This window comes from Lagenorhynchus albirostris, chromosome 20 (genome assembly GCF_949774975.1).
Source record: "Lagenorhynchus albirostris chromosome 20, mLagAlb1.1, whole genome shotgun sequence".
Lineage (NCBI taxonomy): Eukaryota > Metazoa > Chordata > Mammalia > Artiodactyla > Delphinidae > Lagenorhynchus > Lagenorhynchus albirostris.
This window is the reverse complement of record NC_083114.1, coordinates 36951651-36977592: the sequence shown is the minus strand read 5'-3', so window position 1 is coordinate 36977592 and position 25942 is coordinate 36951651. Positions and strand designations below refer to the sequence as shown.

The window sequence follows — 25942 nt, the reverse complement described above, 5'->3', positions numbered from 1 at the left end:
GCGGGCTTCTCTCTAGTGGCGGTGAGTTTTCCCTCTCTAGCTGTGGCGTATGGCCTCCAGAGCGCATGGGCCCTGTAGTTTGCGGCACGGAGTCTCTAGTTGAGGTGCACGAGTTCAGTAGTTGTGGCACGCAGGCTTAGTAGCCCTGTGGCATGTGGGATCTTAGTTCCCCGACCAGGGATCGAACCCATGTCCCTTGCATTGTAAGGCGGATTCTTTACCACTGGACCACCAGGGAAGTCCCGATCCTGTACTCTTGATAGGCAGAAAAGGGAAAGCTTTTTTTTGGGATGGCTTGTTTTTGTTTTTTTGATGGCTTGTATTTTTTCAGCTTAATCTCAGTAAAGTCCTGAGGAATCCTCCCAGGATTTAAACTCACAGCCCCTTGATTCCTGCATATTCAAGGCCTTGTGGAAAGAAATGTTGAGCTTGGAGTCAGGAGGCCTGATTTTCTTCTTTTTACCAAGCTTCTCTAGGTTTGTTTTATTATCCCTATGGCAACGCCTAGCAAAAGTGCCTGGCATTTAGCAAGCCCTTCATAAATATATATCGAATAAACTCTAAAACGAGGTAGTTTTTCACTCGTAGTTCCTGATTCCTTCCTTCCTTCCTCTTGGTCCTGTTGCAGGCAGGGGGCAATGGCAGCCTGCCCTCCGTGGGTGAGGGTGCAGGAAGGATAAATCACAGAGACTTTAGGACAGGAAGGGCCCTAAGCGGGTCAACTCCTCTACTCAGCACCTCCCCACAAGGAAGCTGGATCCCCAGTCCTACCCCTTGGGCACGTCAGAGGGTCGCTTTCCTAGATGTGGTAAATGGTCCTCCTCTCCTCCCCTTTCAACGCTTGAAACTAAAATATTCCTTGGAATTGGGTCCTCAACTGCACCTAGGAGTCCGTACCCGCCTCAGAACTTCCTCCCGCAAAGCGCGGGACCCGCGCAGGCCCAGTACCCTCGCTTGGCCGGCGAGCTCCGACCCCCGCCCGCCCTGGAGGACTGTGGGTGGACGCTCTTGCAGAGCGCCTCTCGCTGGTCGGGGCGGGGGTGGGCGGAGCCAACACCGCCCAGGCCGGGGAAGCGGAGGGTGGGGACACTCTGGCCCCGCTCTCGGTGGTGCGGGGAGCGGGAGGGAGCAGCGGCCGCTCTGGTCGGCGGACGTGCTGCCGAGCAGTCCCGGAAGCGAAGGAGCGATGGCGGAGAGTCCGACTGAGGAGGCGGCGACGGCAGGCGCCGGGGCGGCGGGCCCCGGGGCGAGCGGCGTCGCCGGTGTTGTTGGCGTTAGCGGCGGCGGCGGGTTCGGGCCGCCTTTCCTGCCGGATGTGTGGGCGGCGGCGGCGGCAGCGGGCGGGGCCGGGGGGCCAGGGAGCGGCCTGGCTCCGCTGCCCGGGCTCCCGCCCTCGGCCGCTGCCCACGGGGCCGCGCTGCTTAGCCACTGGGACCCCACACTCAGCTCCGACTGGGACGGCGAGCGAACCGCGCCGCAGTGTCTACTCCGGATCAAGCGGTGAGCCGGGGTTTTTCCTCCCCCAGCCCCGAGCTCCGGGGCTCGACCTTCCCCGCCGCCCCCACTCTGTCCCACTACCACCCCCACTGCCCTCGCGGTAGCCCAGCTCCCAAGCCCACGTCTTGCCAGCCCGGAGCGTCGGGATCCAAGTCCCCTTTCCCCCCGCCCCCAGCCCCACACGCACCAAGCCCCTCCTAGCGTATCCAGGTCCGACCCCGCCCCTCGGTAACCTCCCTTGAGCCCTCAGTCTCCAGTCCGGACACCCTCCCCCACACCTCCCGACCTCCCGCCCGAAACCCGACCCTTCGGCGCTTCAGTAACACCCCCTCCCGCCCTCCGCACCGCCCCTCTCCCCCCTTCTCCACCCCAGCCCTGTTAGATGCAGCCCGGAGGCCCCACCCAGCGGTCCCCTGCGTCGTCTCCTCCCGAGCCCCATTTGTAAGACACACACACAGCTTGCTTTGCCTGGCCTGAGACGTCAGGCCAACCTGGCTTTATTCCCGGCCTCCTCAACCCCCTCCACAGAGTCCCCTACCTAAGTCTAGGTCGCTTCCCACGCATGCCAGCAGCCTTCTCTTGAACCACTTTTCTAGAACCCCAAAGCTCTCTACTCTCACACCTGTTCCAGGAACTCAAGCTTCCATCCCCCTGCCGCCCCCCCACCCAGTCTCACATTGGCTTGTGATATCCCAGTCAAGACTTTCTTTTCTGTATTCTTTCCTCTGAGTCATGTGATTTACTTTCTGAAGCAAATGTACCCAATTGAAATATAGGAACAAAGGCCCAAGGCCCTTCTGTGCTTATTTCTTGGGTGACTGATCTCAGATCATATCATTTAATAGATAATGTTTTTGTGAAATTGCTTAGCATAGTACCTATCACATAGGAAAAGGGAATGCTTTTTAGCTGCTATTAATCCTGAAACCTGTTTGCTGATAGCCAGACTCTCTCTCCCCATGCCACCATCACAGTCATCCTCATCTAGGTAATCACATTCCCCACATTCCAAGTTCTTTCAGATGTTTCTACCTACTTTCAAGGTTGTACTAAAAATTAAACAGCATACTGTGTGTAAAGTACCTGGCCCAGTGCCTGACACAGTTTGCCAACTCCATCAAGGTTGCCACCTCTAACTTGAGAAACTCAGCACTTCTCAACTCTTGTATTCCTTCAGCCATTTCAGTCTTCCAATCCTAACATATCTCTGAGTTCTGCCAATACTTCTTTTCCTCCACTCTGTCACTTGTTTGCACTTTTTTATGTCCCTCTGTACCGTAGCAAGTCCCTAGATTTCCCACCTATAGGCCCTTGCTCACAACTGATACATTCTAGTTTATGAGCTATGACCTAGAAGTCCTCTCATCTTCTATAGTAATGACTTCATGTCATCCTCCACCTGTGAGATTCTCAGCAATTTCAGAGGGTCCCCATCCCAACCTGAAGAGGTCTGTACACTGTTAGTCTCCTGGGCAAGAAGGCCATTATTGCTCCCTGCTAGCTCACTTGCTTCATATAATCCCCGTGCTAACAACGGTCCACTGTGTGGTTTATGGAATTAGTTTTTTAGTGGAGTTGACTATGCCTTCCCAGTTACCGAGAAATCTTCATGTAGCATTCAGCCGTAGTCCCTGGGAATCTCGGAGGTGGGGAGTGAGTGAAGTGCCATGTGGGAGGAAGTGAGTAAATGGGATGCGGCTTTTCCAGGGCGACATTGGATACCATTGGGATCTCTGATTTTTTTTTTCCCCCTCTCCCTTCCCTCCCCCTGAGGAAACAATGCCCCTTTGATGATAATTTGCTCTCTGCTTGCCTGACAAATACTCAGCTGAGATTTCTCAGCCAACAAGACGGTGCAAACGTTTGTGGTACCAAGCACCACTTTCTCGAACCCTGGCCTCACTGAGGTGATAACAACTGTCCTGCTCAAGGGATTCCCCTTTTTTCTCCTCTCCCTCACTCCCTCCCCCACTTCCTCTTGGTGTTATACAGGGATATCATGTCCATTTATAAGGAGCCTCCTCCAGGAATGTTCGTTGTACCTGATACTGTTGACATGACTAAGGTATGTACCTTGGTGGGGTTTGGGGGTTATTGGGAAATTGGGCCCATAAAGTTGAAAGAGCCTAAAAGAGATTATCCAGCTCACATCTCTGATTACGTAGATGAATAAATCAAAACCCCAAGAGAGTAAGTGGCTTGCCCAAGGTCACACAGTGAGGTGGAACACAGCCTTGAACAGGTATCTCTTTTGGGGTGCCAAAAGGTCCTGGTTGGCTTGGAAAAGCCAGTTTATGCCTGTTGTCCAAGCTTAATTATTAATAGAGCACTCTTTACCTCTCAAAAATGCTCCAGTTTGGATGATAAATTATCTGGTCACCCTATTGTACTAGCCAACTCTTCCCCCATCTTGCCACTCTTGACCTTTAAGTGTGGTGCTGTAAGTCAGATGCCAAGAAGGTTGGGGATGGGACAGGCTTGAGTGAACAGTGTTTGTAGTTACAGGGCCTTGTTTAGGCTCCTGTCCTTACTGATTGCTTTTGAATATCCTTTCCACCCCAAAGACCGTTCCTCTCTTGTCCACACACAGACACAAGAGAAAGCTTAAATTCCTCTGGCATAGATACCTAGACTTCTCTGTCATTGATTGCTCTACCCTGAGAAGTGAATTTTTACTTAAACTGATATCGGGAAGAAATCAGATTACCTAAATCTAGTGTTGTTTAAATGAAAACTCCTTTTAGTGTCAAATTTCTTATAGTAAAAATTCAGATTTGGTATTATTTGTGTGTCTGTTTTGTTTTGAATAGGTTTCCCTTTAAATTGATTTTTTTCTTTTTATGTGGTTGGAAATGTTTTTCCTGGGACATCTTGTTCTTAGTCAAGTATTAGTGTTAATATGCTAGTCCCTGGGGTCCCAGAATTGATGTCATGTTGATACCATTTGAGCTTGCTATTCCAAATGACTGAAGGCTAAAAGATAACATAGGATGCCACCAGGGCAAGGTGGGGACTATAGACAGAGGCATTGGATTGCAGGTCCTTTTTCCTCTTGCTGTTTAAATTCTGAGCAGACTTAAGTGCCTAGGAGCCTTTGTAGATGAAGAAATATAACTGAGTCAGTTAGGTTTTCTTCCCTTCAAGAAGGGAAGTCTTGTTCAATAAATCACAGCTGGAGGAAGAGAACTTAGCATTTTGTTTCAAGTGCTGCTGATTTTTTTATATTATTATTAACCTACAGTGTTGGGGAAAGTTCTGGGGATAGTCTATGGCTCCGAGTGGACCCTGAGTTTCCCCATTTTTCTTTGTATCTTTCACACAGCTGGATGCTGCCTGAGCCACATCCTCCACAGTAGGTTTGATCCTCTGCGGAGGAGACAGATACTGTAGGCCTCCATCACAACCCTCAGCTCTGCCCTGTGATTGGCACTGGTGCTGTGGCCTCCAATCCCTTTCTTCTTTTCCATTCATCTCCTCCCCTTTGTGCCACATAAATGGAGGGTGGAGTTGCATCGTACGCATGTTTAACCTAGGCAAATCCAAACATACGTACTCAGTAAAAATATGTATTGATTTCTTAAAATTAAGCATGCTAGGACAATATTTTACAGATGTATATTATGTTTTGCACGTTGGTGTTCTATCCATTTGTTATATAAAATACTGATCAGGGAAGTCCGAACAAAAAACATACTTTAAGGGAGTTTTAAGGGACACTCAAGGGTGATTTTGGCTAGATTCAATTTTCACCTTGGGCTCTAACTTTAGAATGTAACCCCTGAGTAAGATGCCACTACACTGTAATGGGGTTTCTTAAAATTCCAAAAATATTTATTGGTGTGAGTGAGCACAGGCTATTCATTTTTCATGGTGAGGATATGGAATATGGATTCAGATGAAGGTCCTGCTTCTGGCGTGGGTAGCAAGTGGAAGCCAGGAGGGTTTGGGATGGGACATCACCTCACAATTTTGAGATGGGGTTTTATTTTGCAGATTCATGCATTGATCACAGGCCCATTTGACACTCCTTATGAAGGGGGTTTCTTCCTGTTCGTGTTTCGGTGTCCGCCCGACTATCCCATCCACCCACCTCGGGTCAAACTGATGACAACGGGCAATAACACAGTGAGGTTTAACCCCAACTTCTACCGCAATGGGAAAGTCTGCTTGAGTATTCTAGGGTAAGAGGAGACTTCTAAGTGGCCAAGTTGGTTGTTAGCAAATATTACTCTAGGCCAGCCTTCATCAACCAGGGTTTCTCATCTGAATCACAGGACACAGAAAATGATTGGAGTGACTGTTTCCTCAATTCTCCCCCGGATGGTACTTGATTACTGTCATTCTAGATGCAGAAAAAGAAGTTAAGTCATGACGTACAGTGGATGCCTTAGTGAAGTGGTTCACCCCGAGCAGCAGTAGCATCTGGGAATTTATAGCCATGTAGAGTCTGGGCCCCCAACCTAGAATTATTATATCAAGAACTCTGGGGGTAGGGCCAGCAGTCTGTGTCTTACAGGCTCTCCAGGTGATTCTGGTGCAAACTGTTGGAGAACTACTCCCTTAGGGCATCAGGGCTTAATTCTCTCCTGAGCAGGTTGAGAAAGGCTGCAGATCCTGTGCCATTCAAGGCTGTGAATGTCTTATTCCTGAGTCTCTCGTGAGTGGCTTTGGAGGCAGTGGTGGTGATGATGATGATTATGTTTTAGCAACTGAATGAAAATGTCTGAGGTTGGAAGTCACATCAGATATGAAACACAGATGTTTCAAGTACATTTTTGTTTCTGGGTGCTACCAAGATTTTGCTTCATGTAGTTCTCATCCATTCCCTTTTAATCTCCTTCAGGGGTTAAAAATTCAGAATGGAAATATCTTCTAGCATATTCTGAATTGGTCTTTTTAGTGTGGTCTGAATTTCCCTGGGGCATAGAACAAGTAAAAGTTGAAGTTAAGAAAGTTGCCCAGACTGGTGATACTGTTTTCTTTCTTCCTGTCCAATCCAATATATTAGGTTTGTGTGGGGAAAAGGCAGCTGAAACAAACTTCTCCCTCTGCCCAATTCTCTCAGATCGAAGAATATGTTCTGTGATTGCGGCAGTGAGAAAGTCCTTTGAAGGAGGTTGTCCTTAAAGAAGTCCTTTATCTCGTTAGGGTATAGGATTGTCTGTGCTGGAAGGATAGCGGTATATATAAACCACAGTGGTAAGGAAACTTAGTTGTTGTTTCTGTATGAAAGTTGTTCTTGTAAGTGTTTTTGTATTAGGTTTTCCTTCATTAGGCCAATATAAAACTATTTCGAGCAAACATTGGTTCACGGTAGAAACAGGGGAAGTAAGATGGTGGGGTAAAAGTGGCAGAAGTATTGGGTGGAAAAGGAGAAGCTACTCTGAATTTGAAAATTTGCCGTCAAGAATCAGAGTAGAAAATTCCCATGCGTACTTAGTTGACTATTCACTTTAACAGCTGCATTCCTTTCCTCCCTACCTAGAAAAAAATATTGGGCTGACTTACAAAAGAAATTGAATGAGTTTACCCTGTTGACTTCAATGCCCGAATACTAGATGCTTCGGAGAGCACAAGGTCTAGGGTTCCTGGGGAACTGAAGCTGAGAAGAGAGGTTGAGAGGCACTGAAGAGCGAGCTCTGAGGAAGTTACTGTTCCCCATTACTTACTGGCCTTCCCTCAAGGCCAGCAGGGAAAGGGAAGTGGCGAGTTAACTTGAACAAGGCAGTCCTGGTTCAGGTTGTGTTCAGCTTCCAGCTCAGGTGCCATCTCTTCAATTAATTGAGTTAAAAATAAATGTCCTTAATGTCCAAGCTTCCCTCCTTCTCCCAACATTCCATCAGGCATACGAAAGAGAGGAGCAATTTTGGTGTTTCTCTGTTGTTGAAGATGTTGTTCATGTATTATTTTCAAATCCTCCACACTCTAGAAGTGCCCCTTATTCCCTTTCTGTCCTTTGGCAGAGTTCTGTAGTTTTCAGAGGATTTGACACTCTTTGGGGGTTTGATAGAGAGCTGGATCCCCGATCATCAACCCCACCACATGGCCTCTAACCAGGGAGCTTCAGTCCCTTCTCTGCCTCTGTGCTCAACTTCTCTCTCCTCTCTGACTCCATCACCACCCATAAATAAATAAGCTCTTTAAGATCCATAGAGGTTAACATTTAGCTTGCCTTTGGAGCTGTTTTCTTACCTTATTTCTTTCATTTTGATGAAGGGAACCTTCCCTGGCTACTGTTTCTCTCCTAGCCCAAAGAAAATCCCTTCAAAGTTACTTTGCTTACTTTGCCCTCTTTTGTGACACTTGATAAGAGGATTAGGCAGTTGAGTGATTTCTGGTGAATGAGGGTGAGATGGAGGCTGGGAAATTCCAGAGTATTAATAGTGAAAGAGAAAGTGAGTCACTTATGATGGTGCTTCCAGGCCCCGGGGTACTCGTACACTGGTCTTTCTGTAGGGCCTTTCCCATCTCTCTCTGCCTCACCCTCTTCCCTTCCTTCTGATGTGTTTTGCAGTACATGGACTGGCCCTGCCTGGAGCCCAGCCCAGAGCATCTCTTCCGTGCTCATCTCCATCCAGTCCCTGATGACTGAGAACCCTTATCACAATGAACCTGGCTTTGAGCAGGTAAGGCCAGGTGGGCCCAGCTTTGGGGTGTAGAATATTGGGTTTTAAGAGATCTGAAAGATCTACTTGGGGGTTTTTGTTTTGTTTTTGACCTGGCTCAGCCCCATGTATTAAACTCGTCACTGTGGGAGAAAAAAGGAGCTGGCATGTGTGTGCCTTAATAATGAATTTTTTTCCCTATTACAATAACATTGTCAAGTTATTTCCATTTGACTTGGATTAAAGTTAGTGGAGTCATTTGGAAATTGATTCTGTGTCTGTTTTGGGGGCTCTTGGAGCCAGTGTGTTCTTCTGTATGCCTCCATTCCCCAGTATCCCTTTAAGGTGCTCCCTAGTGACTACTGCTGAGCCAGACTTTCTTTTGGAGTTGTGAAGTACTGTTACCTGCAGAACCACAGGAACAGTCATTGGCTAGGGCAAGAGTATTTTAGTCAGTGCTGCCAAACAGAAGGTGGAGAAAACTCATAATTCCCAAGGCTGTACTATATGCCAGCCCCTTCCAAACTTTATATGTAACTGCTCATTTAATCCTCATACTAACTCTGCAAGATAAATGTTATCCCCATTTTCAGCCGAGGTAATGGTGACGCGGAGAGGTTAGTTAACTTTCACAAGGACACACAGATCAGGATGTAGTCCCAGGAGCCCAAAGTCTTCCATTGTTTCAAAGCCCCTTCCAGATTACTCATGAGCACAGGAAAAGAGTTCCAGTGATATTATCAAAAGATACAGTAATTCAGTTTAAATGATTAAAACGGCTTAATTCATTTTGAAACTATTTGAGATAACACTAACATTGGTGATTCTTCTGTAGTCCTAAACAAAGGGAAGTACCCTTTAAGAATGAACAAAAATTGGGCTTCCCTGGTGGCGCAGTGGTTGGAGGTCCGCCTGCCAATGCGGGGGACACGGGTTTGTGCCCCGGTCCGGGAGGGTCCCACATGCCGCGGAGCGGCTGGGCCCGTGGGCTGTGGCCGCTGAGCCTGCGCGTCCGGGGCCTGTGCTCCGTGGCGGGAGAGGCCACAGCAGTGAGAGGCCCGCGTACGGTAAAAAAAAAAAAAAAAAAAAAAGAATGAACAAAAATTATTCCCTAAGCCATCCTTTCAAACAAATAGTGAATGTGATTTCAGGAGTAGGTGGAAATGGAAACGGACCTCATTGGCTAACCAAGGACCTGATTTTTACCTCTTGTTTGGAAATTCAAGAGATGGGACCCCTTTTATTCTTAAAACTACCAAACATTCTTGGTTCACAGAACCCCCTTGTCTTGGTAGTTTTTTTTTCACAGTTCCCCAGGCAGAAAGAAATGCCACACTGTTCCATTTGTTAAGTAGTTAGGTCCAAACAACTTACTTCCTTCTCAGATGACTACACTGACTTAATAATAGGATGTGTACACCTGTTCAGTGCCATACAACTTTTAAAATCTTAGAATCAGACCAGAGCCACCACCCTCATTTCTGTTCCCTCCTGTTTTCATATGCTACTTGCTATTTACTAAAGTAGTGACTGAAAATTCAGCTTCGTGAAAACAGTATGTCATCAAAAGGAATGTAATACAGTTCAACATTAAAACTGAACTACCTAGGGCTTCCCTGGTGGCGCAGTGGTTGAGAGCCCGCCTGCCGATGCAGGGGACGCGGCTTCGTGCCCCGGTCTGGGAAGATCCCATATGCCGCGGAGAGGCTGGGCCCGTGAGCCATGGCCGCTGAGCCTGCGCGTCCGGAGCCTGTGCTCCGCAACGGTAGAGGCCACAACAGTGAGAGGCCCGCGTACCACAACAACAACAAAAAAAAACTGAACTACCTATCTCAAGGTAGTAGTTTGCATGGAATTTCACAGGTGTTGAAGACTGTGGTTTTCCTCAAAAAGTTTACAGTATCCCACAGTGCCCTTGTGATTTCGCTGTGGTGCACATTGGGAACCGTGATGGTAGGCTGAAGGCATGTGTGTATTTCCTGTTCATTACATGTTTTGATCAGAGCCAAGGCTCTGATTGACTAGAGTTGGTTGTGGGAGGGGGGACCAAGGGAAGAGTTAAAGGGTGGAACGCCATGCTTCCGTCTGTTCACGCCCATGTGTTCCTATCAGCTCTCCAGACCAGGTTCGGAGTTTTTTCTTTTGAAAACTTCAGGTTCTACTTCTGATAGACAATAGTTGAATTCAATGATGGTGGAATCCACAGATGTGTAAAGGAGTTAACCAGGAAGCATCCCGATATCTATAGGTTTTTCAGGCTAAGACTCCTAGCATCATTTATACCTTTTTGTCCCACCATTATTCTTACACATGGTTATTTCCCACTTAATCCTTCCTGCGAGGCCTTTCATTTCAGGCTTAGGGAAATTTGATGGATGTGGTTTGCTGCTTATAGGTCAAATGACCCATAACAGAGGACGGGTACTGGTATGTATGGGGGGGGGGCAGGGTGAGTGGTCTCAAGGACTTAGTTGCTCTTCATGGATCTGCCATATAGTGGGAAAGGCATCCTCTTAGTTCATTTGCTTGGGTCACGTACCCCATACTAATCCTAAACTCTCTTCCCATTGGCTTTTCTTTTTACCTAAATTTTGTACTTGGATACTGTGGTGTCTGTCACATTATAGGAGAGACATCCAGGAGACAGCAAAAATTACAATGAATGTATTCGGCATGAGACCATCAGAGTGGCGGTCTGTGACATGATGGAAGGAAAGTGTCCCTGCCCTGAACCCCTACGGTATGTGTGAAGAGAGCCCACTTGGTACTTGTTATTCCTTCTGGATATTGAGCTTGTTCGTACATTTGAGAACCTTTGCGGCAAAGTCCAGTGTTGGGCACCAGAGAAAGAGAGAGAAAAAGGAAAGATGTGGTTCATGCTTTTAAAGAGCAAGTGACCAAGGGGTTACCCAAAAGGAAGTTCAGAGAGCTTTTCGGTTCTTGGAGAGTGCCGAGCCTGATGGGAAAGACATAGTCCATGCCTTCAGGGAGCCCCTGTTTGACTAAAGACACTTAACTGTTATACAGCCAAATGAGGTGTAGAGTACTTCATAATAAACCCATTTCTTAGGGTTCAAGTTTATTTCTAGGTGTTAAAAACTAGATGAGCAAAGAGTTAATGAAACAAACTTTTCTAGGAAATGGGGGGGCAACGGTTTTTTCTTTCTTTTTTCTTAATTGATGTATAGTTGATTACAGTGTTTCAGGTGTATCTAGGAGAATTTTGAGTAAGGTTTGGGATTAGGGATGGCCTGTGGAAAACGAATGAGAATGAGCAAAGTCATGAGTTGAAGTTGGAGTTCAAATGATCAGTATTAACAGTCACTCTCATTTTATAATCCTTAGGGTATAAGGGAAATCAACCATGGTCAGTCAGCTGTTTCTTTTTCCATTTTCCATTGAAAGATCTTTGTAGGAAACCAAATCTGGTCTTGGAAACTCTAGCTGCTGAATTTGGCATTAAGGTTCGATGGTGAAGGGGTGGTGCCTTCCCCTCTTGTTCCTAAGTGAAGCTGCTTTGCTTGTTTTCCAGAGGGGTGATGGAGAAGTCCTTCCTGGAGTATTATGACTTCTATGAGGTGGCCTGCAAAGATCGTCTGCACCTTCAAGGCCAGACTATGCAGGTAACAGAGCCCCCGCTGCTGACTCCAGAGGCCTTACAACAGACCATGTAAACCCCCCTCACAAGGGTGACATCCACATCTCTCATAGAGTGCAGAGCCAAAAGGAACCTGGTGCATTGAGTAGCTGAGGCCCAGAGAGAGATTGAAGTCATATGGAGTTGGTTCTAGGTTCCTGGCATAAAGTAGGTACTCAAGAGTAGAATCTGAATCATCCTGCTTTCTAGCCTGGAACTCCTTCCCTTCTTGGTCAGTAGTCTTTTCAAACCAAGAACATTCAGCCCTCTCAGAACTTAGGGATTATGAGAGTCATCTGTTGGAATTCCATCCCTAGCTCAGGGGGGTGCTAAGAGAAGGAATGCTTGGGGAAACATTGGGTGTGCAATTATTGTTGAAAGAACCTAATACAAGGATGGTAACCAGTTGTTCGTTCTCTGCCTCTACTGGGGAAATGTGCTGCTGCTTCCAATAAGAATGCAGAATTTAGGCTTGCTTAAAAAAAGAGGTTCTTATTAAACCGAATTGTAAATAGGATCCAATATAAGCAACTGGTTGAGAATCTTCCTGTCCTGAAGGGCCAGTCCTGTGTCTGTTGGATCATTTACTTGCTTAGAAAAGTGGTGACTTGGATAAGTGGCTAAAGCCTCTTCAGGTTCTTTCCAGTTCTTTTTGGTCTATGTTCCCACCCACCCAGCACCACCAGCAGTGGGAGTAACTGTTTTGTTTCCTCAGGTGCTGCTCAGAGATGGTAGCTTCCCTATCCTCCCTTCAAGGACTTCCCTCCTATGTCCCGCATTTAAACTCAAAGGGCAGGACCAGCTCAAGGCTGACTTGTTTCCTGAACCTTTTCTGAGAATATATCGAGGATGATGCATGCTGTAGCTTGTTCCCCATCAGGAATTATCATTGCTGGTATCTAGCAGCATTTCTAATATTCAGTCTGTGAAGGAAAACCAACTCATGACAAGGGAAGGGCAGGGAGGAGCAGCATCTGGGAAGGCGGAGAATGGGTGGAAATGGAGCCAGTGAAGAAAGGAGGAAGATTTGGGAAATTGACAGCTCCAGAGTAAGTGTGGAGTTCAGTTTTGGGAGAACATAACCCTCAAATGTGAAAAGTATGGGCTGTAGTCACAAGAGACTGACTTACATCCACTGGCCCTTGATCATGATGGTAATGTGCGGGCAGAAGTGTGGAAGGAGTTTAGGTGGGAGAAGCAGACATTATGTGAGAGGGAAAATCGTGGACTTTTTGTAACTGCCAAGGAAAGAGGTCTCCACTTGTTTGAACGCTGGGCAAGCTACTTTGCTGCCATAATCCTTATTTAGCATTTTAAATTTCTTTTTTTATACCCTTCACCCCACCCATAGTTATTTTTGAGACTTTAAGGACAGTTAACCCCTTTCCACGTAATGTTTGGTTATCTTTGATCTCGAATGACAAGGACTGGAGTGATGCCCAGAAACCTGGACAGGAATGTGATGACTGGTCCGTGGGGAGGAGGGCAGGTGCTTATCCGAAGTCAGAACTCCTTCCTTCTAGACCTGCCTATGATCTCAGAAAAGCAAATTACCCTTTTTGAGTATAGGGAATGAAGGGTAATTTTCCCCTTATATAGTTTGTATGAGGTTAATTGAAAACACCAGCACACTTACTGATTACAGTCCTGGTCTTGAATTTCTCTTCCCTATCTGTCTCGCCGTTACTGTGTCCCCCTTCTGCACAGTGGCTTGCTTTGGGGGAATGCAAACACATTTTAATGTTGGCCCAAGCCAGACCTATCTGGGGTGGTGAACGTGCCACAATATTCCTAAACAAAGATGATGATGTCTGCTGTTGGGAACTCTCTGTGCTATGCCCCCTTCTGTCCCCATGCTCAGAAGTTGAGCGTGTGTTTCACGTGGGCCTAAAGCTGCTCTGTCTAGGGTGAGCCACCCAGACTTGAATCTTCCTTCCCGCTTGTCTCCTTTCCCCCACAGGACCCTTTTGGAGAGAAGCGGGGCCACTTTGACTACCAGTCCCTCTTGATGCGCCTGGGACTGATTCGTCAGAAAGTGCTGGAGAGGCTCCATAATGAGAACGCCGAAATGGACTCTGATAGCAGCTCGTCTGGGACAGAGACAGACCTGCACGGGAGCCTGAGGGTTTAGACCCTGCTCCCCTCTCCCCTCCCCCCACTCGAGAGTCCCAGCAAAGTCCCTTCCCCCCACCCCAGGGATGGAGAGGCACTTGTGTATCTCCCTCCAAATGTGACATCATCCCGCAAGATGGCAAGAACCAAGCAAGCTTGGATCCCAGGGTGTGGAAGTGGGGAGGCTGTTCCCGATCTGACCTCCTTGGCTCTCGAGCATCTGGGGCTGTGTTCATCCCATATCAGGGGCCAAGGTACCTATGCAGGAGCACCTAGGGCGAGGGCCTCTGGCAAAAACAAAACAACCAACACACCTCTCCACAGGGCCAGCTCCTTAGGGACAGGTGGAGACAGAAATTGCAATTCCTAGAGGGAGTGTGCCCAAATGATTTATGGGGATATCTGGAAGGGAGCTTGGGGTGGGGGGCTGTCTGTGACACTTAAGCAGTCTGGGTGGTTGTCTGTCTGTCTGTCTTCAGTTTTGAAGCAGGGCTTCCCAATGCCCTTTTCCTCCCTGCCTCTTTACCCCCATCATTTCCCACAGGCCAGCATAATTTTGTTTTTCCTAATTTATAGTCACTGTTCTAGACAGACCAAAGAGAAGGAACAGTGGTGGAGTCTAGGCTGCTGATGAGTAAGCTTTACCTAGCACCTGAGCACCTTTCTCCTCTGCCCCCCCCCTTCCCTCACCCATTCTAGATTTAAGACAGAAGGTAAATGTGACTGGGCCTGAACCAAGGTCTTGGTAAAGCCTGCACAGGCACCATAAGAAGCTGAATTGCCGTTTGTTCCCACAATCACCGATTTGAAAAGTTCCCAATGCAGACAACTGTTGTGTGTATGGGATTAGAGCCACTACATAGAACAGTCTCTTACAGATTTTTCATAAATACTAGTCACAATGAGGGTATTACTCCTGGGGGTGGGGTACAGGGGGGAGGCTGATGCTAGTCCTATTGTATTTTGTTTGGCTGTCCTTGTGTGTTTTCACCTCAGCCTGTAGTCCCCCTCCTCACTTCAAGGCCCAGGGAGGGGGCTTCCGTGGTGGTGGGGCTTCCGTGGTGGCGCAGTGGTTGAGAGTCTGCCTGCCGATGCAGGGGACACGGGTTCATGCCCCGGTCCGGGAAGATCCCACATGCCGCGGAGTGGCTGGGCCCGTGAGCCATGGCCATTGAGCCTGCGTGTCCAGAGCCTGTGCTCCGCAACGGGAGAGGCCACAACAGTGAGAGGCCCGTGTACCAGTTTAAAAAAAAAAAAAAACAGGCCCAGGGAGTTGTGGGGAGCAAGGGTGGCCAATGGCAGAGGGGATTGAAGCTGGGACTCTGTGAAGACTCCTCTCCTTCTCTCCCCCCCCACCCCCAACTGCTCTTTGTCACTGACTCTGATGGGTGTTTGCCTGGCTGTGTCGCTTCTCTATTTAGCTGCAGTGATCCTTTATCTGGTTGGCTCAGAAAAATGTACTTTAGGTGCCCTGTGACACTGGGCATCAAGGGAACCCATCCTTCCCCTTTTTGATGTGTTCTCCTGTACTTTCCAGATTCTTACTGATAGGTCTCCCAGTGGGGTATTGGTGATCCACATGACACAGGGCCTCAGTCAGTATCCAGCCACATGTAAGGGAGAGGATAACTTGTACCTGCTCTGCCCGCTGCTAGAGAGGCCTCTGCCTTGTGGGTCATGAGACTTCCTGGGGAAGTTGGGAAGGGGGTTGGGCACAAAGGAGAATGTCCTACTTGGGAGGGCAGGAAGCAAAGGAACTGGACAGGAAGTGGGCTTGGGGGACAGAAGTATTAGCTTTGAAACCTGAAGGCTGGGCCTCTTCACAAGAAGACTCAAGAAGGGGCCCTGCTTCCAATTTCCCTCTTCCATTCCCAGAGCTAGTACAGGCTTGGAAGAATGCCCTTGGTCTGTTGGTCCAGTGTTACCTGTCATACATTTAAGTGTTCCCACTTTCAAGTGACAATCCTCTCCTTGGTCCTGCCATGGGCAGAGCATGTCTGGCATACTAGCCTGACTTTTACGTCCTAATCTTGAGTTGAGGAAATATATGCACAGGAGTCAAAGAGATGTCTTTATATCTGACTGTACATAAATGAAGTTTTTTGTTTTTTTTTTTTTCTTTTTGGTGCAATAAAGTTTGTTTTGGCAGAAGGAGGAAGCGCCTATGGGTGTGGGAGGGTTTGTGTAAAAGGAAGAACGGGATTGTTTTGACAGCCACACCTCTCACCTAGGCCTGAAACTGTCAGGGATAAAGATAGTGCTCAGTGGAAGCCAAAAACTTGGGTTACGTGGTGTGGGTGGAAGCAGGACTACTGGTGGCAAAAGTTCCCATCATTAAGAAATAAGGTCCTTTTTTTGAGGCTGTAACTTTGGCAGTCAGGAGAGGAATGCCATCTTAGCCTCGGCTGCTTTGAAAGAAATACCTGTTCAGGAAGTGAGCTTGTCCTCAAGGACAGGCAGAGGTAGAGATGGGCTCAGGCTATATATCCCCTTGCTAAGGGAAAGGTGTCTTAGTATGGATAGTCCAAACCATTGGGTTTTCAGTTTTCTGATACCAAACGACCCCTTCTTAGGAATTCAGAATTCAGACCATGAAGACGGGGCTTAATGCTGGCCTCCCAGCTCATCACCTTCTCTACTTGGTATAGAAGGCTCTTGCTTTCTGGTACAGAGGCTTTTCCTCTTCGCTGACCATGTGTGTCGGAAGAAATTATACACAAAACGTCCTGCCAACCTGTGCCACGCAAAGCTGCATACAGGAAAGCGGGGGCCCGGGGGGCCTGTGGGCCTAGGCTCTAGCTTTGGCTCTGCTTAAGGTGGTGGCCTCTGGTCAATTAGATTCCTCACCTGCCAAAGTTAAGGACACGTATTTAACTTTTAAGGTTGTGAGGACTATACAAGGTGTATATAAAACTGGGTGTCTGGTAGGTGTTCAATAAATGATTTCCCTTTCCCACCCCTGAGGTTAGAGGGATGACCTGATGATCACTATAGGAGGAAAAGGTAGTAAGGAATTTGAGAAATACTGTATCCACTATTGGTAATTCCCCTCAAATTAAGTTTTCTGTAACCACCATTTAACATTGACCTGTTTCCTTCATACTCGTAGCTAAGTCTGCTGCCATAACCTGGAACCTCTACAAAGGAAGCTGGAAGAGACTGAAAGGGTGACTATTTACTGGTCCGTTAGGGTCTGCTCATTTGAGATAAGGAACATTTTATGAGGAAGGGGTTTGAATTAACAGAGGCTATAATTTATGTCTCAGGGCCACAGAAACTAGACTGTCTAGCCAGGAGACAGAAGGCCTTCATTCTAGGCCCAGCTCTACCATGAACTTGTAGGTGACCTGTGCAAGTCATTTTATACATGTTCACTGTTATCTATGTTACTCAGGTTATCCTTAGCGGATAAAAAAGGTTTTCTCCAATAAAGATGCAATGTGAAGGCACTTTAAAAAAAAGAAAGTAATGGCTGAAGAATACTGGGGGAAGAAAAAAATTGGAATTTTTTTGGTTTTTTGGTTCTTTTTTAAAACAAAGTTGTCGAGGTTTTATTCACCACCAGCTCCTCCCTCTTCTCCCTGCCTGCTGCTGTGCCCCCTTCCGCTTTCCCAGTCAGGGGAGGGCTTCTCTGGCCTCCTCAGCTGTAATCTCCTGGGAGTAGAGATCAGTGAAGAGAGCTGGCAGCCAGTAGTGGGCCTCCCCTGGGGCCTGCAGGTCCAGCCAAGCCAGCCCTTCCTTCAGCAGGTGTTCCTGGCAGAAAAAGGAAAAATCAACTGAGAAAGGGGAGTTTACATAATGTAGGGTAGATAATCCTCAAACCTATCTTGGCTTCAGTGGGGTTTTCAAACTAAATCTACAAGAGTGCCTTCACATATTTACACAGCCAAATTAGAATGATTTGTTTAGCCTAGGTCTTTGCCTGAGGTGTGAGAAACGCCACCAAGTTGCTTAATCTGTGCTGCTGGGAAAGAGGATAACGACAAAGTGGGATGTTGTGGAAGGAAGGGCTACAGAAATATTTGCTGTATGGCTTTGAGCAAATCACTAACTGCATTCCCTAAAACAAAATGGAGATCAGTACCTTTCAGTTAACTTATGGAGTAACAGACAGCTAGGGGGAAACCTTTTTGGAAAAGTTAATGGAAAAACTGTATTAGTATTAGAATGGACTCATAGTTCCTATAGCTGGAAGTATGCTCCAGATGGGTTGGTTCTACCCAATATCATTAAATGTTTGTTATCCCCACTTCACAGATGAAGTTAAGTCTATAGTTCAACTGCCTGGGTAAGGAGAAAGGTATTGAAAGCCAGGGTTCCTACGTGTTCATGCCACTCCCTCTTCACAACATCAGTCTTTCATTAGTACCATGAAATGTGTATATATAAAACTATATGTAACATGCACTATAATAGTATATAATTATAGCAATGTAGTTATCAGTAGTTAATAATTCCCTTCACTCTGTACTAACAGTGTTACTTCCAGTACAAGCCACATTAACCATCTGACCAGGCTTTACAGGTCAGCAGAGAGAGGCATTGGTGACTCCCCAGTGGCAGGGGCAGCCTGGCTGTACCCATGTGCCAGGGCTGGAAGCCTGCCTTTGTGAGTTCTGCCTCTCAGTGCCATCTTCAGAGAAATGCTGGGGTTACTTCTGGTGTGGCAGCAGCAGCCTTCCAGGCAAGAAGTCAGCAGAGAGAGAGAGGCCACAGCTCTTGCCTGTGGGGTACCTGTCTACCCTCCTCCTCCCATCTGGGGCCCATCTTTTCTGGGCCATTCCAAAAGTCACATACCAGCACTTGCCGCGCTCGCTCCGTCTCCCATTTAAGACTGGCTTTGATGTCACTGACAGTCACATAGCCACTTTTCTGAAGGAAGGAGGAATGGAGGCTGCGTCAGTTAAGAGCGTGCTTTCCCTTAGAATCCAGCATCTGCCCAGGGACAATTAATTTACCCAGGCAGGAGGGGGAACTGCCCTTGGGTGAAGCCTAAGAGAGCACAGAAGAATGTTTAGAGGTCCCAGTAGAGAGCAAGAGAGAAGTGACTTTCAGGATGACAGAGGTAGGTTGAGGGGTTCAGTCCTAAAAAGTAGAGTCGAGTCCCTGGTACTAAAATATCAATGTAGACTTTACCAGAGAACTCTAAAGTGACAAGGAAAGATTCAGAATGATTAACTGATAGGAAGAAATGGTGATCATCATAAACTGTTCATAATCTAAAATATTTAAGTATTCAGCCCCTATCCTGCCTCACCCTAACCATTCCCCAATCCAGAAAAGTCCCCTCCCTCATTTAGTTCAATTCTACATTACAGAATTGAGAAAACTGAACATGTCTTCCCTAAAAACATGATAAGGATTTCGAGGAAGATGATATAGCTTAAGGCATTGCTGAGGAACAGGAGGATGGCAAACAAGATTAAACATTTTTTCAAAGAATCCATAAAGTAGTTTTACGAAGACATCAAAAAATCTGTCCACCAAGGAAATTCAGTTAGTGGTCTGCATGTCTGTCTACACTAGACTGTAAGCTCCTTGAGAGCAGGAACTATATGGTACCCATCTTTATATGCTCCTACAGCCTGGCCCAGTGCTTTGCACTATAGCTGCTCAATAAACGTCTGCTAAATAAGCACAGGTCTGAGTAGTGCATCCGTTAGACAGTTTCAGCAAAAGACCTGAGTGATGGAGGGGAGGAGATCAGAAAATCCCCTCCCAGACTGCCTCTACATGCACATGCACGCACGGACACACACACACACACACGCACACATACGCACACTCTCCCTCCCTCCCTCCCTCTCCTCTCTCTCTCTCTCTCTCTCTCTCTCTCTCTCTCTCTCTCTCTCTCTCCCTCCCTCCCTCCCCCCTCCCTCCCCCCCCCCCCACACACACGGCCCACCAGTACCTCTGCCAGCTGCAGCACCACAGTGTGATCCATATTAAGCTCAGCTGGAACAGACTGAATGAGGTAAGTGCCGCCCACAGGGATGATGCCGAAGCCAGTGCCCAGTGCCTTTAGCTTCTTGATGGCCCTGATCAGGTCGTCTCTGAGGTGAGGAAGAGCTGCTTAAAGACCCTTGGCAGACCAGACTAGCAACAATGCAGTTTCAGCTCTGCCCTGGGCAGGATACCATGGCTGAAGACTCAAAAGGCTGCACAACATTTAACTACATCAGTAAAAAGGCAGGGTCAAAGTGCACCAAATGGTGCTTGGACATTCCAGGGAAATGGTATAGGAGTCAGGCTCTCCACTTAGCAAACCATTCCAATACCAGACAGAGGTAAAAAATATGCTTCCAGGAGCCCATCAGGAAATGTGAATAAGTGAGCTGAACTTAAGCGACAATAGGGAGTACTGTAAACTATGGCAAAACAGAGACTTGAAAGGGGCAACCCAGCTGATTGCCGCCATTTGGAAATTCAGGCCCAGTGGTGCCAGATTTTGATTTCTTAGTTGACAACTAACTGAAATTAAAGAAAACCCACAAGATAATGTGTAGGCCACATATCCAGCCCACATACTGAGAGTCTTTTTTACCTTTTCTCAAATTGGAGTCACACAAAGGCTAGTGAACCAGGTCAATTTACACCCCATCTTCGGAGCCCAGCTCCTTTCCCCAGCCTTTCTCAGTGCCAGCTCTCGTCTCCTTGACCACAAGTAATGTCAACAGTGTATACAGCCCCGAGTATGTTTAAAAAGAAGAAGGAAAAAAAGCGTATACACACACCCACATTATTTTTATGCATGAAAAAAATGCTTAGAAGGAGATCTACCAAAACTTTTAACAGTTGTAATATCCCAGTTGAGAAATAATGGGTTTTTTGTTTTTTTATATCTCTATTTTCAGATTTCTAAAATAAAAACATTTCTTCTGATCATGAAGAGGAATAAAAATGATTCCTAAACTAGCCTAGACGAACGAGTGGTAAGGAGAAAAGATTTCCACCTTTTTTAAAGACCTTTCTATACTCCAAGGGGTTGGAAGGCAAAACCTACTGGCTGACATCCTGGGCGAATTTGCCCCTTCCTTTTAACACCTGTTGATGTAGTTCCTCCAGAGTTATCAGACCTATTGGAGAGGGGGACAGAAAGCAGTTGAAGGATTACCTTTATGACTTTAAAAAAAAAAAGACAGCATCTCTGAAAAACTGTAAATGCTCTCTTGACACCAAGGCTGTGTCTACAGCCAATGATTTCTGTCTATAGCCAATGATTTCTAACTAGGTTTAAGTTTTATTTCTTAACTTCAACACAGACCATTCAGTGTGCTTATTAAGATATCACTGAATGATCGTTTTAAAGCTAACATTCTGGGGAGCACAGAGACTCCATTGACATCACCACACCTTGGAGAAGCAGGGCAGGCCTATAGTTACTAATGAGAAAATCATAACCCAGACACATCATCTATCAGGGAAAAAGGCCTATTTCCTACCTGCCTATATGTTCTGTAACAACTAGGAGCTAAGCCTTCCTGGCCAAAGACCTTTGGAGAATAGAGATAATCATTCAGATTTACCCTTGGCCATGGAGACTGGTCATGGATTCAACATCGTGAAGCACTAAGATACTTCTCAGGACCTAACAGCTTCTCAAGACCTTACTGGCCTCCAGACTGCAGGATAGGAAAGATCATCTTTCAACATTTTTTCCCTCTCAGAGAAGCCCAAAGCCCAGTCCAGGACCGAGCCACCCTCACCTCCATTCCGGTGTTTCAGGGCCAGGCACACTTCGATAATCTGGACACCCAGCTCGTAATAGAAGTCTCCCACGCCTAGCATCTCAGACCAAAATCCTTTTCCAGCTAAAAGACAGAAAAACAAAAGCTAGGTTATTCAATAGTTACATCTTTTCTTTCAAAGCTAGATTAAAACATCTATTCTAGTGCTTGCTTCGGCAGCCCATATACTTAAAAAAATACATCTATTCTATGGGAAGTCTTCTCTGCCCAGCCTTACGTCCTTCTGCTCCACTTACAACTCAGGATCCTCAACACAATCTGTCTCTTGGTAATTCCTACTAAACAACAGGTTCAGACAGTTCTAAAGGTGGGCAATCTATTTGGCTGCTAACTCTGGCTCAGGATACTATAAAAGTGAGTTTTCTTTCCCAAAGCATGCAGTGAAATATAATGGGACATACGGTCTAGACAGGCTAAGAAAAAGAATATGCAGACCTGGCATTCAAAAATCCATTGAAGATATTTTATTGAGTAAAAAATGCAAGTTACAGAGTAATAATTACAGCATAATCCCATATATATTTATATATATATATTTTTTTTTTTTGCGGTACACGGGCCTCTCACTGTTGTGGCCTCTCCCGTTGCGGAGCACAGGCTCCAGACTCACAGGCTCAGCAGCCATGGCTCACGGTCCCAGCCGCTCTGTGGCATGTGGGATCTTCCCGGACTGGGACATAAACCCGTGTCCCCTGCATTGGCAGGCAGACTCTCAACCACTGCGCCACCAGGGAAGCCCAATCCCATATATTTTTAAAAAATAGTTTATAAATATGATGAAGGTGTCTAGAAAGATATACCTTAAACTGTTAACAGTACTTTATCTCTGCAATTACGGGCAGGGTCAGAAGACTTCCACTTTCTCGTTTTCTTTTTTCTCCTTTGTTGACTGACTGCCTGAATACATGCTACTTTTATCAAAACTTTCTTAACAAAGGGAAAAATAGTCATAAAAAATTCCACAGCACAGCATTCCAGGGAAGATCACGTACACTGGCTACTCAGCCTGCACTCCAACCTCTCCATCTTTCCCATCAAACTGGATACTCAGCCATCCTGCTAGGGACTCCCTGAAGACAACATCCTCTGGATCTCCCTGTAGGCCCTTACAGAAGACGCCCCAACAGTAGTGACAACAACTAGGTGAGCTTTGTCCCTTAGCAACCCTAGAAGAACACTGGACCCCTACAGACAACTTACAGGCCAGAGGATCCACCCCAATGGTGGCACACATGTCCTGGAACTGCACCCGGAACTCAGGATTCTTCCGGATCTCCTGCTTGTGCTTGCTGGCAAATTCTTCCAGGTTGGTCTTGAACATGTCCAACTGCTTTGACATCTGCAGGATGAATTACAGTTAAGTTTAGAGAACTTCCTTCATCACAAAATACAAAATTAAAGAAATAGAAAAAAAATTTTTTTCCTTGTGCTGAGAACTCTTAGGGTTTACTCTCTTAGCAACTCTCATTATATAACATACAACAGCATTAATTATATTTCGCTTGTTGTAAGTGCTTCTTTTCTTTTTCCCAGAAGAAAAAAATGTTATTAAATTGAAGGTGCAATCAACAAGGACCTATTGCATAGCACAGGGAACTCTACTCAATATCCTGTAATAACCTATATGGGAAAAGAATCTGCAAAAGAACAGACATATGTATATGTATAACTGAATCACTGTGCTGCACACCTGAAACAAACAAAACATTGTAAATCAACTATACTCAAAAATAAAATAAAATTTTTTTTAAATCTAATGAAATTAATTAATTGAAGATGCACCTAATAATTTTGCAGCATTCACACAGTGGGAAATCTTCAGCCACTGACAGAAAGGCTAGATAGGAGAGAAAGGAAGCCTGGCATGAATTAGGTGTGTTGTTTTAATCTCTGAGTCAAGAACCTCCTCGGGGATAACCATAGATAAAGAATCTCTGAGGAAGGGATGTGGCTCTACCAGAGTACATTCTAAAGCTAAATACTTTTGGTTTGGGGATATTCTGACTTCCCATTTGCATTACTCCTTTTCTTTCCCTAATTAACAACCTATCTTCAACTCACCAAGAATAACCACTCCTGGCCCAGCATCTCCTCATTTCCAACATATTAGAAATTTACACATTATTATAATCACCATTTCTAGCTGATTCCTGCATGTTATCTCCCCTGAGTGGGAGCTTTTGAACAGCACACCCTGTGTCTATTTATTTTCCTCAGTTCAAGGGCCCATTTCCCTGCCTCACTGCCTCCTTCTCTTCTTCACCAGGCAAAATAACTGAGTAAACAACAGGGCTTGTACAGAAAAGGGAAGTGTTAGAGAAGGAAACTGCAGGAGCCATACCCCCATCACTGACACTTCTGGTATGCACCTAGATGTGATGGTGGTGGGTGCCACAGGTTAGGCAATATTTTCAGGTTATTCTTAGGCATTTAAAGTAAAAACCCAAAAGACCTAATCAAACAACTCTACCACTTACTACCCATGTAACCTTGGATAAAGCACTTAACACCTCAGTGCCCTCAATTTGAAAGTGCGAAGAACAGAGTTCCTTCCTGATAGGATTGTCAGGAGGAATGAACAAGACGGTGTATGTAAAGAAAATGGACATGTGCCTGGGACGCTACAAGTAGGTAATCACTCAAAGATGTTAGCTATCATTGTTATCAGCAAGTCACCTAAATGATCTGAGCAGCCCAGAAACTGGGATTTGCCAAATGCCCTATTTTTAGTTCGATCCAAACAATCTGGTTTATATCAAAGGTGTCCTGCCCAGCCTTGTCGGATCTCCCTTGCTGTCTGGAGCCCTCCATCCCACTCACCTGGGCCAGCTGGTCCTCAGCCAAGACAGTCCCTCGCTCCTTATACTTGGCCTGTCAGACAAATAGACCAGGATGAGTTGAGAGAGTGGGTGCTGGGGGCTCCCACTTGTACTGCCTCCGCAGAAGTATTAAAAGGTTCTCGCAAATGGTTTTTCTTAGGGAGAGGGAGTGAGGAAGTAGAATAGACGACTCGACTGTAGTCTAATTGGGGGAAGTGGGGGAAAGGGCTGATGGATCTAGGGATGCTGACATTCCAATACACCGGAAGCTGGAGAAACTCAATTCCCCGGGACCGAGAAACCCGCATCAGATTCTGTTGGGAGGCGATCTGAGGGTACAGAGCTCTGCGCGGAGAGACTTCTGTCTCTCGCGGGTCTGGAGTGACTGTAGGGCCCGCCTCCTTCCCCTCACCTCCGCAAGCTTCTTCTTGGCGATGGCGCCGGCTCCTACTCCGCGGCGGTGCATCCCCACCGTGGCCCGCGGGCCGCCCCGCTGCCGGGACCCCGGGTCTCCGCGTCCCGGGATCCTCCACCAGCTCCCCCACGCGGATGCGCAAACTGGACGTCATCTCCGCGCGCCGGAAGCTACGCCCAGACTTCCGGCCGCGGGGCTGAACTCCCCCACCGACAGGGGCCTAGCGGCCCCGCCTCGTGCTCCAGCCAGGATCCGCAAAACTGTTTGCGGCCCAGCGCTCCCCACCCAGGTGGACGCCTCGGACTCGCTCGACTTCATGCGACTGCCCCCACCGCCACCCCAGCCTGCAAGTGAAGGTCCGCCGCTGCTCACTGGCCGTCTGTTGCGTGCGACGCGCTGAGTTGGGCGCCGAGCGTTCCATATTAAACATAAAACAATCCGTTCTACGCTAATGGAGCTTGCCTTTTGGAATCACACGTAGAGCTTCTGACTGGGAAAGGCCTTACAGTTAAGAACTTGGACTCTGGAATTAGTTTACCTGGTTCCATAGCTCACTTCCACTACGTATGGTCCAGTAACTTAAGGCAAATTCCTTAACCTCTTTGTGTTCCATTTTCCACAGTTGAGAAAGAGTAATACCTACTCATGAAGTCATTGTGAGAATTAAGCCAGAAAATATATAACAAAGCATTTAGTGCAATGCCTGGCACATAAATAAGTATCAGCTATGTTTGTTATTCATCAGGTCTGGGGTGAAATCAGTTATCTGTGTGTTCAGGAAGTTCCATAGGTGATTTCCATAGCATTATTGAGTCTTAAAAAAAAGGAGCCAAGGGAGGTTTAAGTCAGGGAGTAATAATATCGAAATTTTGTTATAGGAAAATTAGTGGCAACCTAGACTTAATTTTAAGTCAGTTGTAGCAATCCAAAGTAGAAATGATGAGGGCCAGAACTAAGATGGTGGCAGAAAGGATAGAGAGAATGCGACAGATTCCGGACAAAGTAAGAAAAAGGGATGGTAAAACTGATGAGATGGGGGCAGAGTGGGTGGGAAAAGTTAGCAGGATGTTCGGTGTCCTGGCTTGGGCAACTGCGTGGTGCCGTTCAGA

At 46.7% G+C, this 25942-nt stretch overlaps 2 protein-coding genes across 4 annotated transcripts; one reads left to right on the top strand and one right to left on the bottom strand.

The window, feature by feature from the left end:
- The first annotated feature begins 1103 nt into the window (after positions 1-1103).
- On the top strand, positions 1104-19486 carry UBE2Z (ubiquitin conjugating enzyme E2 Z). 2 transcript variants are annotated; one of them, XM_060135643.1, is made up of 7 exons: positions 1104-1500; positions 3490-3562; positions 5491-5678; positions 8012-8123; positions 10730-10842; positions 11635-11725; positions 13700-19486. In XM_060135643.1, exons 1-7 carry the CDS (start codon positions 1187-1189, stop codon positions 13868-13870), a joined length of 1062 nt encoding a protein of 353 aa, XP_059991626.1. In that variant the 5' UTR covers positions 1104-1186; the 3' UTR covers positions 13871-19486. The 2 variants fall into 2 exon arrangements, with proteins under 2 accessions (XP_059991626.1, XP_059991627.1); XM_060135644.1 differs by lacking the exons at positions 3490-3562; positions 5491-5678.
- Positions 17012-24976, bottom strand: SNF8 (SNF8 subunit of ESCRT-II). 2 transcript variants are annotated; one of them, XM_060135645.1, is made up of 8 exons: positions 24831-24976; positions 24420-24470; positions 22800-22938; positions 21558-21662; positions 20855-20927; positions 19763-19904; positions 18649-18723; positions 17012-17604 (listed from the first exon to the last, which is right to left on the bottom strand). In XM_060135645.1, exons 1-8 carry the CDS (start codon positions 24882-24884, stop codon positions 17467-17469), a joined length of 777 nt encoding a protein of 258 aa, XP_059991628.1. In that variant the 5' UTR covers positions 24885-24976; the 3' UTR covers positions 17012-17466. The 2 variants fall into 2 exon arrangements, with proteins under 2 accessions (XP_059991628.1, XP_059991629.1); XM_060135646.1 differs by lacking the exon at positions 18649-18723.
- Between the last annotated feature and the right edge of the window lie 966 nt (positions 24977-25942).

What these genes read in the sequence shown, in the direction of transcription:
- UBE2Z (XM_060135643.1), top strand. Translation starts at nt 1,187, where the DNA reads ATGGCGGAGAGTCCGACTGAGGAGGCGGCGACGGCAGGCGCCGGGGCG. An exon ending in GTCTGCTTGAGTATTCTAGG is followed by an intron (nt 5,679 to 8,011) that starts GTAAGAGGAGAC and finishes TGTGTTTTGCAG; the next exon opens with TACATGGACTGGCCCTGCCT. An exon ending in TTCAAGGCCAGACTATGCAG is followed by an intron (nt 11,726 to 13,699) that starts GTAACAGAGCCC and finishes TTTCCCCCACAG; the next exon opens with GACCCTTTTGGAGAGAAGCG.
- SNF8 (XM_060135645.1), bottom strand. Translation starts at nt 24,884, where the DNA reads ATGCACCGCCGCGGAGTAGGAGCCGGCGCCATCGCCAAGAAGAAGCTT. An exon ending in CCTGAAACACCGGAATGGAG is followed by an intron (nt 20,928 to 21,557) that starts GTGAGGGTGGCT and finishes CCTCTCCAATAG; the next exon opens with GTCTGATAACTCTGGAGGAA. An exon ending in AGCGAGCGCGGCAAGTGCTG is followed by an intron (nt 17,605 to 18,648) that starts GTATGTGACTTT and finishes TTTTTCTGCCAG; the next exon opens with GAACACCTGCTGAAGGAAGG.